We start from the raw sequence: 15835 nt of genomic DNA on the forward strand, positions 1-15835 counted from the left end.
TATATATATATATATATATATGTTATAGACTAAATAACTAAATAAGTTTTCAAACTATATCAAGAAAGTCAATGTGTAATCCACATCCTTTTATTACGTTTAAATAAAATCCCCTAAAAATTTTTATTTTAAAATCAAAATAATCCATTCTCATTAACTATTGACTAACTACTGTTAGTTAACAGTACAATCAGTAATTTTTTATACTACGTCATCTGTTATGTGGCATGTTGACGTGTCATCTTGATGATGTTAATGCCATATGGTAGATAAAGAAAGTGACATAAAAAAATGTTGATTCGGAATCGGGTTTTTTCCTTTTCAAATGTCTAAAAATTAATGGTTAGGTATTTAAAACAAAAAATTTAAAAAAAGTTTTAAATTGATTACTATCGTCTCTTAATAGATTACCATCTTCTTCATTGAAGCCATAATTCTTAATAAAATAAAAACTAATCCAACTTTTTTCAGTTCGATTGAAGCCATTGTTTCTCATATTGAAAGTTTATGTAGAGAAATTCGAGAATATCTAAAAATAATTTTGAGAAAAGAAAGAGTAATGATAAGACACATAATGTTTATAATATTGAAACTTGCAAAGATACACAATGTTGTTCAACAATAAACAAAGTCAAATCTTTTTATTCTCTTCCTTAAAATTTATAAAGGAAATCTAATGATGTTTCAAGATTACTCAAAAAATGATTTTTAGAAGAGGAATAAGAATTGCAAACAGGGAGAAGATATTCTGGCTCTAAGGTACATTGGGTTTAGGGATTGTTGAAGAAAGTAAAGGTTATTTTTTTTTTGTTAGGAAGGATGGTTTTAATCATGAAATAGTAATTAGTTTGAAGCAATTAGTTTTTTTTTTTAATTTTTTTTTCAAATCCCTAATCAAAATTTTTAGACAGTTGGATGAGTAAAAAGCAAAAAACTCAATTCTTAATCAATAATTTTTTATGCCACGTCATCTACCACGTGACATTGATATCATCAAGATGACACGTTAACATATCACGTGGAAGATGATGTGGTATAAAAAATTATTGATTATACAGTTGACTAATGAAAGTTAATTAATAATTAGTGTAAGGGGTTTATTTAAATCAAAATAAAAATTTAAGAATTTATTTGAATATAATAAAAAATAAAGACTGAATTGATTTTTTTAATATAATTCGAGAGCTCATTTGTGAATTTAGCTTATATTATATAATATTAATAAATTCATTACATATGCCTTCTAGTCAATTTGAACACGAGAAAATGCAAATCACATACATCATCGTGATTATAATCGTATCACATGGTCAATGCATGTTACTTGAACCTAAACATTATTTCAATATTTTATTTGATTACAAATAAATAAATATATGTTATGTTTAAGAAAAATACTATATGCTCCGTGGGCAGTAGTGAGAGAGTTGAATTATCTGGTATCCTAAAATGTCTGCTTCTCCAAAGGTCTTTTAGCTTGTGGGACCAAAAGAAAACAACAAAGCCAATAAAAGAGTTATAGAAAGAACCCTGAAATCTTGAGTGATGATGTTGTTGAAGCTATACGGAGAAGTTATGTTCTCAAAGTTGAGGATTGGAGCAGAGGAAGCCAAAGCTCCAATGACGATGTGCGGATATTTCAATCTAAACCAAGTTGCCAGCACTGCCAACCAGGAGGAAAAAAAGAAGATTAAATACATTGGGCGGCAACTTTTATACATGATGCTTAGAGACAACGAAAAATCCAAGTAGCAAAAAAAATCAACTAGACGAAACCCAATTTAAGAAAATAGTCATACTTCCTCCATAGGAACCTCCAAAAACCACCACAGGGGAGTCATCCGCCGTCAGGTTCTTCTTGAGATCAATTATCAGAGTGGCGTAATCCGCCAAGGCCTGCGTCGAGGTTAGATATCCGAGAGTGCTTGCATTGCTGTAAGCAATGTCTTTGTCACCACCGAAAGGAATGGATTTCCCATAAAAACGATGCTGCAATTCACATTATAATTATATACCCTTTTGTTTGGTCAGCAACAAATTCTTAAGAATATATCAAGGCAATGAAAAGAAGGACCTATATAGTTAATCACCTCAATGAAAACGAGAAGGGCTTTGAAGTATGGTGCAACGTCGAACATGAATCCAGTGTTTTGAGCAAACCATTCGATGTCTCCTTCATTTCCCGTATAAACAAAGATTGGAGAATTCTTCTCCGGGCCACCCCAATAGGTGTCATTGATTAGATATCTATGCTGAAACGTTTGATAGCTCTTAGGATTGAAGTTGAAATGGTCTAGTATTTGGGTGAAATACCTTGCTTTGTAAAGCTTAGTACCACGTTTTGTAGCAAGGGAGAGCTGCTCTGGTCTAATGACTGAAGAAGGAAATCTTGGAGGAACTTTGTCGTTTGAGACGGTAGAAGACAAAGAAGAGAAGATAGAGAAGCAGAGAAATAAGATCCCCACTGCTATTATCCTCATGCTTCTGAGCTCTGGATTCAATCCTGTGCAGGGAAATAGTGGAGAGACAGAGACTTGAGAGGACCTTCAAAAGTCTGTAATTTCAGTAGAATATGCAAAAGGAGGTGGTTGGGCTGCTTTAGAAATGGTTTAGAAATGACAATTTAGATAACTTGTTTGTAGGAGTAGGACCATTAACCATACTTAGCTGTAACAAGGACTGGAAAAAAAGACGTGATGGGTTGGCAATTATTCTCCCCCTCCTATTTTTTTAATTATAAATTTAGTGACATTTTTAATCAAATTAATTCAATTTTGATTTTTTTATAAAATCATAAACTTATAAAGTATTTTTTTAAAAAAAATTTACAAATTTTGAATTTCAAAATTTTCAAAATATATTTTTCAAAATTTTAATTCTATATGATTTAATAGTCAAACCAAAACAAAGAAAATAGAAAATAGAGAGTATTCTTTTGTCTTTGTCACAGTTGTTGTGTAGCAATTTCATCCATTAATATATACAAAATATAGAGACGTTAAATTGACATTTAGACGCCCTCGTAATTTGTATAAAAGCATTAAAAAAAAGCTACAATTTTGATGCTGACATGGTAGATCATATGATCCCTAAAAAAAAAAAATGTAATAGAATATCCATTTTGTATATATTTTCTCCAGAGTAGACCTTTCCCAGGTCAATTTGTCACTTATCCCTTTTAGTGATTTGTTAATAAATAAAAGTGAATAATTAGATAGTCTAATCCGTCATATTTAAGAGTCAAATAGATTAAACATTTTTAAAAAATCAATCAAAATTGACCAAATATGAAGTAGAATTGAATTGATCAAACATCGAATTGATTTGATCAGTTCGATTCGTCATATGTAAGAATCAAATGAGACAAATATTTTTAAAAAATTGACGAGAATTGATCAAATATAAAAGAGAATCGAACTGATCAAATATCGAATCGGTTTGATCGATTCGATTTTGGATTAAAAAGATCAAAATTTTATCAATTTTTTTTACAAATTATAATATTAAAATTTATAAACTTTATCCATAATTATAAAATATGAAATGAAAATTAATAATGAAAATATATTTTATATAATTTAAAAGTAATATATATATATTACTTTGGTCTTTTGATCGATTCAATCTAAAAATTTTAAAATCGAGAACCCATCAAATAAATTAATTGAACCAAACTTTTTAGACCAATAGATTCAATGAATCAATTAAACTAAATTATTTTTCTCAAATCATATTTGATTCAATTAGATCATTGGTTCGGTTCAATTTTACTCACCTTACTGACAAGGATGCGTACGTAAATATCATGATTGAGATTTTGATTGTGTATATATATAATTGTGCATATTCATTTATAATTTAAATACACTGTTGAATTTTTAAGATGACCCAACATTAAGGCTGATGTTAGGGATTGCATGAATGAAATCCTTTTTATAAATGTTCATTGGTCCCATGAAAAGTGTATATATATCATGTATAAACAGTGATTGCATTTCCCGCGGGGGACCTGCATCTAAGTCTTAAGGTCAGCTAATTATTGCCTTTCAGTCTTATCTCTGTGTTTTTTGGTACTAAGTAGTTCAAAAAAGATGAGGATTGGTGGGATCAATACGCCAACAAGAATTAGCTAATAATGTCTCTGGCCTACTCTGTGTATAATGTCATTTCTTTAGCCAATTGAGTGATCACTTTCAAGGTTCAGCCATTTTATAAATTTTGAAATGAACAAAAAGATAAGAAAAACGAAATGTTGTATAATTAGTTTTTTAACACATTGTTGGGGGTTGTTTATAATAATAAACTCTTGGGCTTATAGAATATATAGCAAACCAAATCATGATCAAAACCCATTATTCATTAATGTAATATTCCATAATATCCCCCAATGCAACATCCGAATAAGTGTGTTTTTAAGTCTCTTGAGGTTTCACCTAGAGCAAATGGGCCCAAACATGATTAGAGTAATCTATGTAACAAATTACCTCCATTATCCATGTATACCCCATCATGGTAAAAGAAATTTATACAAGGTATTACGTGAACAAACCAATGTCGTCGTAGACTTAGATTTATCCTTTTAGTAGTGACTGGTTGTGTCGTGAGGATATTTAATTACCTTAGGGCCGGCTAATTTACTGTAACTAAATTTAAAAATAAAAATGTTAAAAGATTTAAATTCTCAACTTAGTTTTTTTATTCATATTATTTCAAATCAAAGCATAATTAGACATTTTTCTAAAGTGAGAGAGGAATTACCTCTAGTTGATCAAAACACCATCCAAAAGCTATGGTTTCTTGCACCCCTTCCAACGATTTCAAGCATTCTTCCATTCTCTTTTGAAATGACTTGTGTTTGGGCAGAACATAGAAGAACAAAAGACAACAGCCAACCCCTCTTTAGTCAACAACCAAGGGTTAAGATTTCAGAGAAAGCCATCTACTGTCAATAGCCAGACAGACCAAGGAATCAGGTCAGCCACAGCTGAGTCACAACCCAATTCCTAACTTCATTTACACTTTTTCTGATTGCTTTCATTATCTTTTTGATGTTTGCAAAAATAGGATTGTCCATCCAAGGGCCTCCGTTGTTTCCTTGGATTGCATTATAAACCTCTTCAACATCTGTTTCCATAACAAGCTTCTAGAATCCTTCCTTGTTAGCCAAAATTAGAGCCTTTCTGATCAACTTCGCTCTGAGAGAGAGAAAGAGAGAGAATTATCTTTCCTTTCACACAAATTAGTTGATCATTATTGTCCCTACCCTTCACTCCTATAGTTACGAGACTCACCTCAAGGTTAAAAGCATCATCGCAGTCGACCTAAATTTCTCCCTCTTCTGGTAGAAAATGCTTCTTCGAAGCTTCTATTGAGATAAAAACTAGCTTGAGTGTTATTTTTGTTTAACGAAGTATTGGACAAGTGTCCATTTTGCTTTGTTGTACTAGCTTGATAAGCTAAAGTGCTTGTTGCTGCTACATGTCCTTTGAACGTGTAAGCATTGCATGCTTACCTTAATGTTATGTCAAACACTTAGTGATTTTCTACAAGTGTTAATCATGCATCTCATGTATATATTTATGTATCTTTTTTCAGTTAATGTGATGATCGATATTAACCAAGTTCCTCTGTTTTTTCATTATTTTTACTTTCTTCTCTGCATGCTTGATACTTCTGTTGTGAATCAACAATAACGTGGTATCAAAGCACATAACCGATCCTTGAGTCACTTAAAATATTTACAATCTTAAAATCTCATCTTTCATCTACTATAACCTAACTTCATTTCAAGCAATGTCAACTTCAACCTCTATTGTTACACAGTAGTCACCATTTTCATTTAATGGTTCAAACTATCCTGTTTGGGCCATAAAATGAAAGCATTTCTCAGAGGTGTTAATCTTTGGAATGTTGTTGAGTTTGAGACTGAATTACCAGTGCTGAAGGAGAATGCTACGCAAGCAAAAGTGAATCAGCATGAAGAAGACATTACAAAGAGATATAGAGCTTTATCTTTCATACATTCAGTTGTGTCTGAATCGATTTTTAGTAGAATAATGGGATGTGAGATTACAAACCAAGCTTAGAGTAAGCTTAAGAAGGAGTTTTTGGGATCTGCAAGAAGCAAACAAGTGCATTTGCAAAATCTCAAAAGGAAATATGAGCTTCTGAGAATGAAAAAGAGCTAGACAGTAGGTGTTTTTGTTCAAGATCTGATGAAACTGGTAAACCAGATCAGACTTATGGGAAACTCTCTTTCTAACATAAAGTGGTAGAGAAGATTATGTTAAGCTTATCAGAGAGGTACGATGCCACAATCACTTATCTGGAGCAAGTAAAGAACATCTCAAAACTTTCAATATCAGACTTAATTAATGCTTTGGAAGTTGATGAACAGAGGAAGGTAGCAAAAAGAGATGAAAAAGTTGATCATGCATTGGCAGCTCGTGCAAAATGTAAAGCTCATGTTGATTCTTCGTTTAAAAAGAATTCAAATGAAAACAAAGAAAAGGACAAAGTTGGTACAGCTACTGGAATGTTTCAAAATAAAAGAGGCAAGTTTTCAATCTATTCTTATTATAAGAAGAGAAGTCATTCTGAAGCTTATTGCAAGTTCAGACCTGGGGTCAAATGTAATGCATGTAAGCAGCTAGGACATGTAGAAAAAGTTTACAAGAATAAAGCTGAGGTTGTAGATAAAAAACCCTAGATTACAAAACAAGTCGAGAGAGCTGAAGTTGCAGAGGAAGTCTTGTTCATGGCTATTGAAAATTCTAACTCAATAGATAAAAACCAGTGGCTTCTTGATAGTGCATGTTCTAATCATATGACTTCGAAGGTTGAGTTATTCTCTGAACTTGATACTGATCACTGTTCTTCAGTTAAAATTGGAAATGGCTTTATACTGGATGCTATAAGGGAAGGAACAGTTGTAATCCAAACTTCTTCAGGCACCAGGTATGTTCTAAATGTGCTTCTGGTTCTTGAAATAACTAAAAATTTATTGAGTGTTGGCCAGTTAGTTGATGATGATTATATGCTGATATTAAAAAATAATGCCTGCATAGTTTATGAACCTTCTGGTGTCTACATGATGTCTGTTCCTATGGTGAGAAAGTGTTTTCTTGTTAAATAGGGAAATATGTGTTTGTCTGTAATAGAATCTTCATCAGAACAAATCTATTTGTGCACAAAAGGCTAAGCCATTGCAATTATAAGTCTCTACTGCAAGCAAATGCCTCTAGTTTGTTATTGGATCTTTCTAAATTGCATGGAAATGGTCCTATATGTAGCTCTTGTCAGTATGGTAAGTTGACTAGAAAGTCATTTCCCAAGTAAAGTTTGAATAGCGCAGTGAACAGATTGGACTTAGTTCATTCTAATGTTGTTGGACCTATGAATGAGCCCTTTCTAAATGGAAGCAAATATTTTGTTATTTTTATTGATGATATGTCTAGAATGACTTGGATTTATTTCATACAACATAAGTCAGAAGTATTCTCAGTGTTTTAGAAATTCAAAACTAGAGTTGAGAATGAATCTGGTTACAAGATCAAGACACTAAGGACAGATAATGGAGGAGAATATACTTCTTTAAAGTTCACAAGTTATTTGGAGAATGAGGGTATTCATCATTAATTAATAGCTCTATATTGTCTTGAATAGAATGGTGTCAATGAAAGGAAGAACAGAACTATAGTTAAGATGTCTAGGTGCCTTCTGTTTGAGAATATGCTTCCTAAAAGCTTTTGGGCAGAATATCTTGATCACTCAAGTTGTGAATAATAAAACTCCCTATGAAGCTTGGCATAACATCAGACCTTCTGTGGATCATTGAAGGATCTTTGGATCCATTTATTATCTTCATGTTCTTGAAGAACTTAGAGATAAGCTGCAGCCCAAGGCAAAGATGGGAATTTTTATTGGTTATAGTCAACAATCTAAAGCTTACAGAGTTTATCAAATTGAGTTTGGTAAAGTCTCTATTAGTAGACATGTACCATTTGATGAAAAAACATATTGGAACTAGGAGAAAAATCAAGTGTAGTGTACCAAAATTTTAGATGAAGATGTTGATCTTCAACTTGTAAGCAGTGATGAGATGCTTGATACAAAACATATTGTAGATGAACCTCCTGTAAGAGGTACTCGACTGTTACAGGAGATTTATGAAAGTTGTAATGTGGCAGTCTTTGAGCCTGCTACACTTGAAAAAGTTGTTATGTTACCAAAATGGAAAGAAGCTATGAAAGAGGAAGTGAAATGATAAATCTCAATAAGACATGGAGCTTAGTAGATAGGCCTAAGCATCAACATGTTCTTGGAGTGAAATGGGTGTTTAGAAAGAAATTGAACTCTGATGGTTCTTTGAACAAGCATAAAGCAAGGCTCGTTGTCAAAGGCTTTGCTCAATTGCCTAATGTAGACTATTATGAAACATTTGCACCAGTTGCTAGAGTGGACACCATTTGATTATTGATAGCATTGTCAACTAAGTTTAAATGGAAAATATTCCATTTAAACATCAAATGTGCTTTCTTAAATGGTGATTTGTAGGAAGAAATTTTTATCGATCAACCTTATGGTTTTGAAATTGAGCCTAACAGAGACAAGGTATACAAACTTTATAAGGCTCTTTATGGTTTAAAGCAAGCGCCACGTGCTTGGTACTGCAAGTTTGATGACTATCTGAAGAGTCTAGGGTTTTAGAAGAGCAATAATGAAGCTACCTTGTATATACAGAAAACTGGTGATCAAAGTCGTTTGATTATCTCATTATATGTTGATGACATGTTAGTTATAGAAGGAGATGATCAAAGAATTGTAAAACTCAAGTTTGAAATGCAAAACAGATTCACAATGACTGATCTTAGACAAATGAGCTATTTGCTAGGATTATAGATTCTTCAAGGCAATACAGGAATTTATATATTTCAATCAAATTATATTGGTGAAGTTCTGGACAAGTTTAAAATGTAGTTCATTCTGGTCAAGAGATATTCATTCAGCATTCTAGTTCCAGTGATCAACTTGCAGACATTCTAACTAAACCTCTGCACTTGTCCAGGTTTGAAGAACTGATAAGCAAATTAAATGCTCATCAAGCTAGTGTTTAGGAGGAGTGTTGAGATAAAAACTAGCTTGAGTGTTATTTTTGTTTAACTAAGTATTGGACAAGTTGTCAGTTAAAATTCTACTACGCAAGTATACGTATCGAATAGATAATATATTAGCAAGCAGAGTATCGATCCAACAGAGAATAGATCTAAAATTTTACTAAGTACTAAAATTAGAACAAATTAATCTTATCCAAACACTCAAAATTAATTGATTAACTAAAACTAATTAACCAAAATTTAAACTAAAAAGGAAAATCAAAGTAATAACAATGTGAGTAAATATCAAATCAAACAAGCCTAGAATTGCAATGTCCTTCACACTTCATCTAAATCTTATCTCTTTTCCTTAACTTATATCAATGGGTTGAATTACTAACCTAGAGTCCTCAATTATTTATAAGGGTCTCCCGACTCATCTTATAAAAATATCTATTTTAACCAAAACATTATATCCCTATGTGAATTGAAATTAAAACAGACTCATTAAGTTCAGATTCTAATTTGGTGACATATGACCTATAGGTATACCCCTATCCTATACGCAAATCAATTAATATGATCATATGTTATCTCAATTTTAGTTTACACTAAACTTCTTTTTTCAAGTTTGTTTAGGTTCCTAAATTAATATAATTGGTGATCAGGCAATTAAAAGCATTAAGAACAAATTGGAATAAACAATTCTAATCCCATTAAAGATAAGCAAGAAAGAAATTAAAAATTCAAATTACATGTGAGTTCAATTGCAATCCTGAAAAAATAGTTTAGTTCATAATATCTAATAAAAGCTTCATCCAAAGAAAATTAGCCATTAATCCAATTCATTCAAATTACATGTGAGTTCAATTGCAATCCTAGAAAATAGTTTAGTTCAATTGCAAAAAGAGCACCAGTCCATTATGCACATTTTTTCACCAATTGAAATTATTTTTGATTCTATTCCTACAAAAACATAAAAATAAATATAAATAACATAAAACTAACATTATTAACTTAAAATAAACATTTAAACATAAATTAAACTAAACTAATAAAATAAATAAAAACACCTAAATTCGATCCTAAATTAAGTCTAACTTAGACTAATTAGATATTTAATCTTCCGTTAAATATATGTATTTGATGCACTCATCAAATACCCCCAAACTTGAATCTTTGCTTGTCCCCAAGCAAAAGGGAGGAACTAAAAACAAAACAACTAGCTAGAGATGCAATTCACCAAAGCGTGAATTCCCATTTTTTTTCTCAAAAATTATCCCACAATTTTAACTCAAGGTAAAACATAGATAATCATTAAATTCATGCTCAATTCAACTGCAAGTTCATTCTCAAATGGATTTCACAATATTTATGTGTGTTTGAATGATCATTTTACAATAAATATCATACAATCCAGATAAGATTATGCCAATGCAAAATTTAGCTAAGTGCTATAATTTCATAAGTTTGCTTTTCATCTCTCTCTCCACTAATGTAGACTAACACTTATTCATAGATCAATAGGTCTTTATTAAGCTCATAATGTAAAGCTAGGGTCTAGGTATGATAAAGGATATAATGTGACTTAATATCACCCTACGAATGTAATTATTTTAAGACCTATAGAGCTTTACACCATTTTCAATAATTTTTTTTTCTTTTTGTTCAACACTTCTTCTTTTTCTCTTTTTTTTTTGTTATCACAATTCCACACCCCCAAACTTATTTCTTTTTTTATTGTAGGCAATGGGGTGAATTCTAATAATTTTTGAAATTTGTTTTAGCAACTCCACCTTTCTACCTTTTTCAACATTTAACTCAATCTATATTTCTTAAAACAATATATATGCTCAAGAGTGAAGGTTGTAAAATTAGAATTTTGTTTTAAGGCTAAGGTTATTATCATGTGGTTAAACAAAGAAAAGGGAAATTAGGCTCAAAGGGGTATAGTAGGGATAAAAGTTTAACAAGGTTAGCTTAAAAGGATCAAACGGTCCAAAGATAACCTAAATCATGTCCCATCCTAAGTGTTATCTAGAATTTTGCCTTGAGAAAGAATCAAACAAATTCTAGAATCCTTGACTTCACTATACTTTTTATCAACATAAACTTTCTCTAAATCACATGATAATTCTAAGTAAAAGATTTAGTGTACAAATTATTGGAAATCGCATTCTATAATGAAACTAACAAAAGAATATCACAATCACTCAATTCATGTCTATATCAAACCAAGAATCAAAATAGCAAGATAATCAAAATATCATTCTCGGATTGGTAATATCATGGCATAGGCAATTTTCATCTCAAGCATTCCTAAAATAAATCCTAAAAACAAAAAAAATTACGAAAATAAACTAACCTAAAAATATCACAAAAACTAATAACAATAAAGCCCTCCCCCAAACTTAAATTTCACATTGTCCTCAATGTGAAAAGCTAAAAAAAAAAAAAAGGAAATTAAACTCCCTTATCAATGGTGACAATGCCTTGATAGCTTTAATTTTCTTCCTCCTCATCTTCATGCTTTTCAAATCTGCATACACAACAAAACAAGCTAAGGAGAGGTTATAACTACTTATTTACATAAAAAACACAAAAAGTAACTAAAATAACAACTAAATCTAAAAGGATATAGCTTGGTTTGCCTCACAAGAAGTGCTTCTTTATAGTCATTAACTTGACTTTGGTTGAGGTTTTCATTCACCCTTTAAGGAGGTTTGAGTTTGCGTGAAAAAAGTTTTAAGGTGTGAAAGTAGTCTCCTCCTAAGATGAGGTTATAGTGGCTTTAACTCAAGATTTGGTGCTTGCTTAACCCAAGGTGGTGGAATAAGTTGACTTTTACCCAACTTCTCAAATTGAGTTATTCTTCAATAATGCACTTTTGGTATAGCCTTCGAAACATGTGTAACATTTGTGAGTTCTTCATTATGGTCCTTTGTTATTGCATCGTGAACCAAACAAGCTTCAAGGAGCTTTTTTGGATTTTCCATATTAGCAACCTCCTTATTTAACTTATCAATTGTATCTAGAAAACGAATGGGAGGCACGTATAGCTTGACTTGTGGTGGTGTAGATACTTTCTCCTCTTGCTTAATTTTTGTTATCTTGAACTTGATTGCTGGAAGTATTTCCTGGATCTACTTCATCTCCATCATTTACCACATTCTTGCCATTTACCTCATCAAGATGCTTACCATATTCTTTTCTTTTAGGATTAGGCTCAATGTCATTTGGTAAAATTTCTTGAAGCCTATTGTTGATGTAATTAGCAAGTTGGCCTAATTGAGTCTCAAGATTTCAGATTGATTCTGTTTGACTTTGACTGATGGAATCATTCTTTGTCATGAATTGCATGAGAACATATTCTAAGGTAGGCTTCTCTTTTGGGACAAGAACTCTAACTTGTGACTGAAAACCATTATGGAAAATAGGCTATGATGAATATGTGAGACCGTCATCATTTCTCCAAGAAAATTTTTGGTGATTCCACCTTGAGTTGTAACTATTGAACTATGAATTGTCTTGCTGCCCATTGAAGTTTCCATTAAATTGCATTGATTCATAATAAGTTGGACAACAATCACTTGAATGCCTATCTCCACAAAGCTCGCATGCCACAAAAGGACTTTCAAAAACATTAACTGTCACGAACCGAAACCTTTCTCGGGTCCATGACAATTGCCGCGAAGTCTCGGTAAACCTTCATTACCCGATATATACACCGAAACCTCGCAAGGCTCTTGCATCAGTTTTCCACCTCCCTTGTGACCAATAGTTACTAAATATCGAGTTTTAAGAGAATAGAAACTATTTTAGATTGAAAATAATCAAAATAAAATTTTCGCCACATAGGGGTATTTTGGTCATTTTTATCAAAAAAATTTCAAAACCTGATAAAAATACAACGTATGGTAGAAAAATATCCACTGCTGATTAAAAATAAATTTTTGTAATCTAAATCATTCATTTAGAGTGAAAAGTTGACTAATTAAACTAAATAAAAATATTTGATAATATATTTTATTTTCTTATAAAATAATTTTTATAGAACTATACATAAATAATTTTTATAGCGTGAGAATAAAATAAATTCATATATACAATAATTTACAAAGTTATAATATACAATAATAATTATAATGACAAGTGGCCCATAAATACACCCAGTATTGGTGATAGTAACTTACTATCTGTGGGATAGAGGGGTCAATTGGAATCCTCGATAAAATTGGATATCTACAAGCTACCACAGGCTTGAAATGCTTAGAAAGGAGGTGGGTGAGATTTTGCAATCCTAATGAGTAAACAGACATTATCATAAATATCTAAAGGCGAGTAAAGTGGAGGCAAGTTTAAACAACAAATCACAAATCATTTCATAAGGTTTTCAATTTCTTTCTTAAACCATAAAACATTTGTAATTTACCAAAACAGTTGTCAAGGCTTATAACCTTTATTAAAAACATGGCTTAAGCCAAAATCTAGTCCTTGGGGATACCTTGGTCGAGGCATCTAACCGAGTCCGCCAAGGTTGTTAAGATATTTACATGTTAAACACATTCTAGTTTTGAAAACAAGCTGTTCATTGGCGTTGGTTGAGTTACACATTCATGTGGGGGTTCGACGTGAAGTGAACTCTAACACTACCTCGGGAGTTACCCTCATCGCCTCTACAATCGGAGTAACTATGAAACCGGTTTACCGTGCCCCTTTAATAGGCAGTCCACGGAAACTCGTCACTGCAGTGACTAAATCCATCAATTTTAATAAAATTTCGACAGTATAACGTGGCTTTTATTTATTTATCCAGCCTGCATAGTAAAAGACAGCTTACATTCTATTCCCAATGCAATTATAAAATATAGCCACATATACTCATATATCATAAGCCATTCATAAGAAAATATATTTTTCAAGACAATTGGTAGCCTCAAATTACTCAATTTCATAATCAACATAATATATTTTTATTTATCACATTTATTTCTAAAACATCAAAAATCCCGTTTTAATCTCATTTTCGTTTCATAAAATACATAAAGAGCATTTAAAAATAAACTCTAGATAATTTACAATAATAATAGGTTTACTCACCTTTTGTACAGATGAAATGCTTCCTAGGTGCCCCGATCACTATTGGTTGGGTACGACTTCCTTGCCTTTACCGGAAGGCTCTCCTCCTAGACACATTGCAAAATTTACCCAATTCACCACATTGATGCTAAATCACTATATAATTGACTTAAATCCTATAGTAATGCATGGTATGAAATGCAATAGTCTAAAACGACTTAAACGCGGTATTAACCTATTTTTAACACTTTACTCGATAAATTGCTAACGCGCTCCATTTTAGTTTTAAATCGTCCCATTCTCTCTCCAACATTTCTAACCATTAAATATCAGCCAATAACCTTCTAAAAACAACAAAATCAGTTCACTTTCCTCCTTGGAAAATTCGGCCAAAAATGGGACATTAACTCGGTAAATTTTCTACTTTGTTTTTCTATCACATTTAACCATTTTTCATCATTTTCTCTTCATTTCTCTTAGAATAAAAATCAGATCATCATCATTGTACCTCATTGCAGATTCAGCCAAGGGTGGGTATTGTGAAAATTTAATGCTTTCTTGCCCAATTTAATTTCTAAACACATTTAACTAACTAAAACTATCAATTTAACTAAAAATCAAAACCTAAAAATTTCAATTTCTTCCCCCTTGAAATTCGGCCAGCCCTTGATGTCACTTTTAGATCTCTCTCCTCAAGCATGCTAAATGGAAACAAAGGCGTAGGAAAGGTAGAAATCAAGTTAAAGTCGAAAAATCTTACTGTTAGACACGTAAACGGGTGAAAAACGCGAATTTCCCTTTGAATTTTCTTGTTTCTCTTTGGTTTTTCTTTTTTTCTTCCTTTCCTCTCTATTTTCTCTCTTGTTCTCCCTTATGGCCGGCCATCATTTAAAATGGGGTTTAAATGGGCTGACTTTTCATTAAAATAATATTAAATCATTAAAAAGTGCCATGTGTCACTTTCCCATTGCCCATTTTTAAAATTTCATCTTTTAAACTTCAATTTTTCACCACTTAACATACCATAGTTGTTCATACCAAAAATAAATAAATCTTATGATTTTGACAAGTTCTGGGTGGTGAAAATTACGGTTTTTACCCAAGGATGACAAAATTACCGTTTTGCCCCTATGTTTCAAAAATTGCTGGAATTGAAAATTTTCACTTCCTATCATTAAATTATACTCCAAAAAGTTAATCTTGATCAAAAATTTCACTCCATGATCAAATTATTATCTTAGGTGGCAAAATGACGATTTTTACCCCTGAACATCAAAATTTTCAATTTTACCCCTAATGAACCCTCGAACTCCAAACAATCATTTTTAGTTATTCCTGGACTATAAAATATTAAATTTCATCATACAATTCCTATTTGAACTAGTTCGAGGTTAAATCAACTCAAGTGTACCGTTAGGTACGATACCGGGTTTCGTCTATTCTTAGATGCTTTTCTAGCATAATAACATGCTACTCAGTGCATGTATGTCATGACATGTGTTTATAGGGTCGGGTTTTACATTAACACCCTAAGTGTCAATTTTTTAAGACAAAGCATCTACTTCGACTGCCAAAGCACTGATAGCCAATTCATAATCGCTAACAACCCTCCTAGGCACAAATTGTTCAGATGTACATTGATAGTTACATTAATTCATCAC

General features: G+C 31.8%; 1 protein-coding gene across 1 annotated transcript in view; it reads right to left on the reverse strand.

Annotated features, from left to right (window-relative positions):
• LOC18598319 (lysosomal Pro-X carboxypeptidase) overlaps positions 1-2609 on the reverse strand; it is an 8109-nt gene extending 5500 nt beyond the window's left edge. The window contains exons 1-3 of the mRNA XM_018120525.1: positions 2091-2609; positions 1800-1989; positions 1530-1663 (exon numbers count right to left, since the gene is read on the reverse strand). Of these exons, the coding sequence (XP_017976014.1) occupies positions 1530-1663; positions 1800-1989; positions 2091-2480 (714 nt within the window). The 5' untranslated portion in view covers positions 2481-2609. The remainder of the gene's footprint in view (positions 1-1529; positions 1664-1799; positions 1990-2090) is intronic.

The sequence above is a fragment of the Theobroma cacao genome, chromosome 5 (assembly GCF_000208745.1).
Source record: "Theobroma cacao cultivar B97-61/B2 chromosome 5, Criollo_cocoa_genome_V2, whole genome shotgun sequence".
Taxonomy (NCBI): domain Eukaryota; kingdom Viridiplantae; phylum Streptophyta; class Magnoliopsida; order Malvales; family Malvaceae; genus Theobroma; species Theobroma cacao.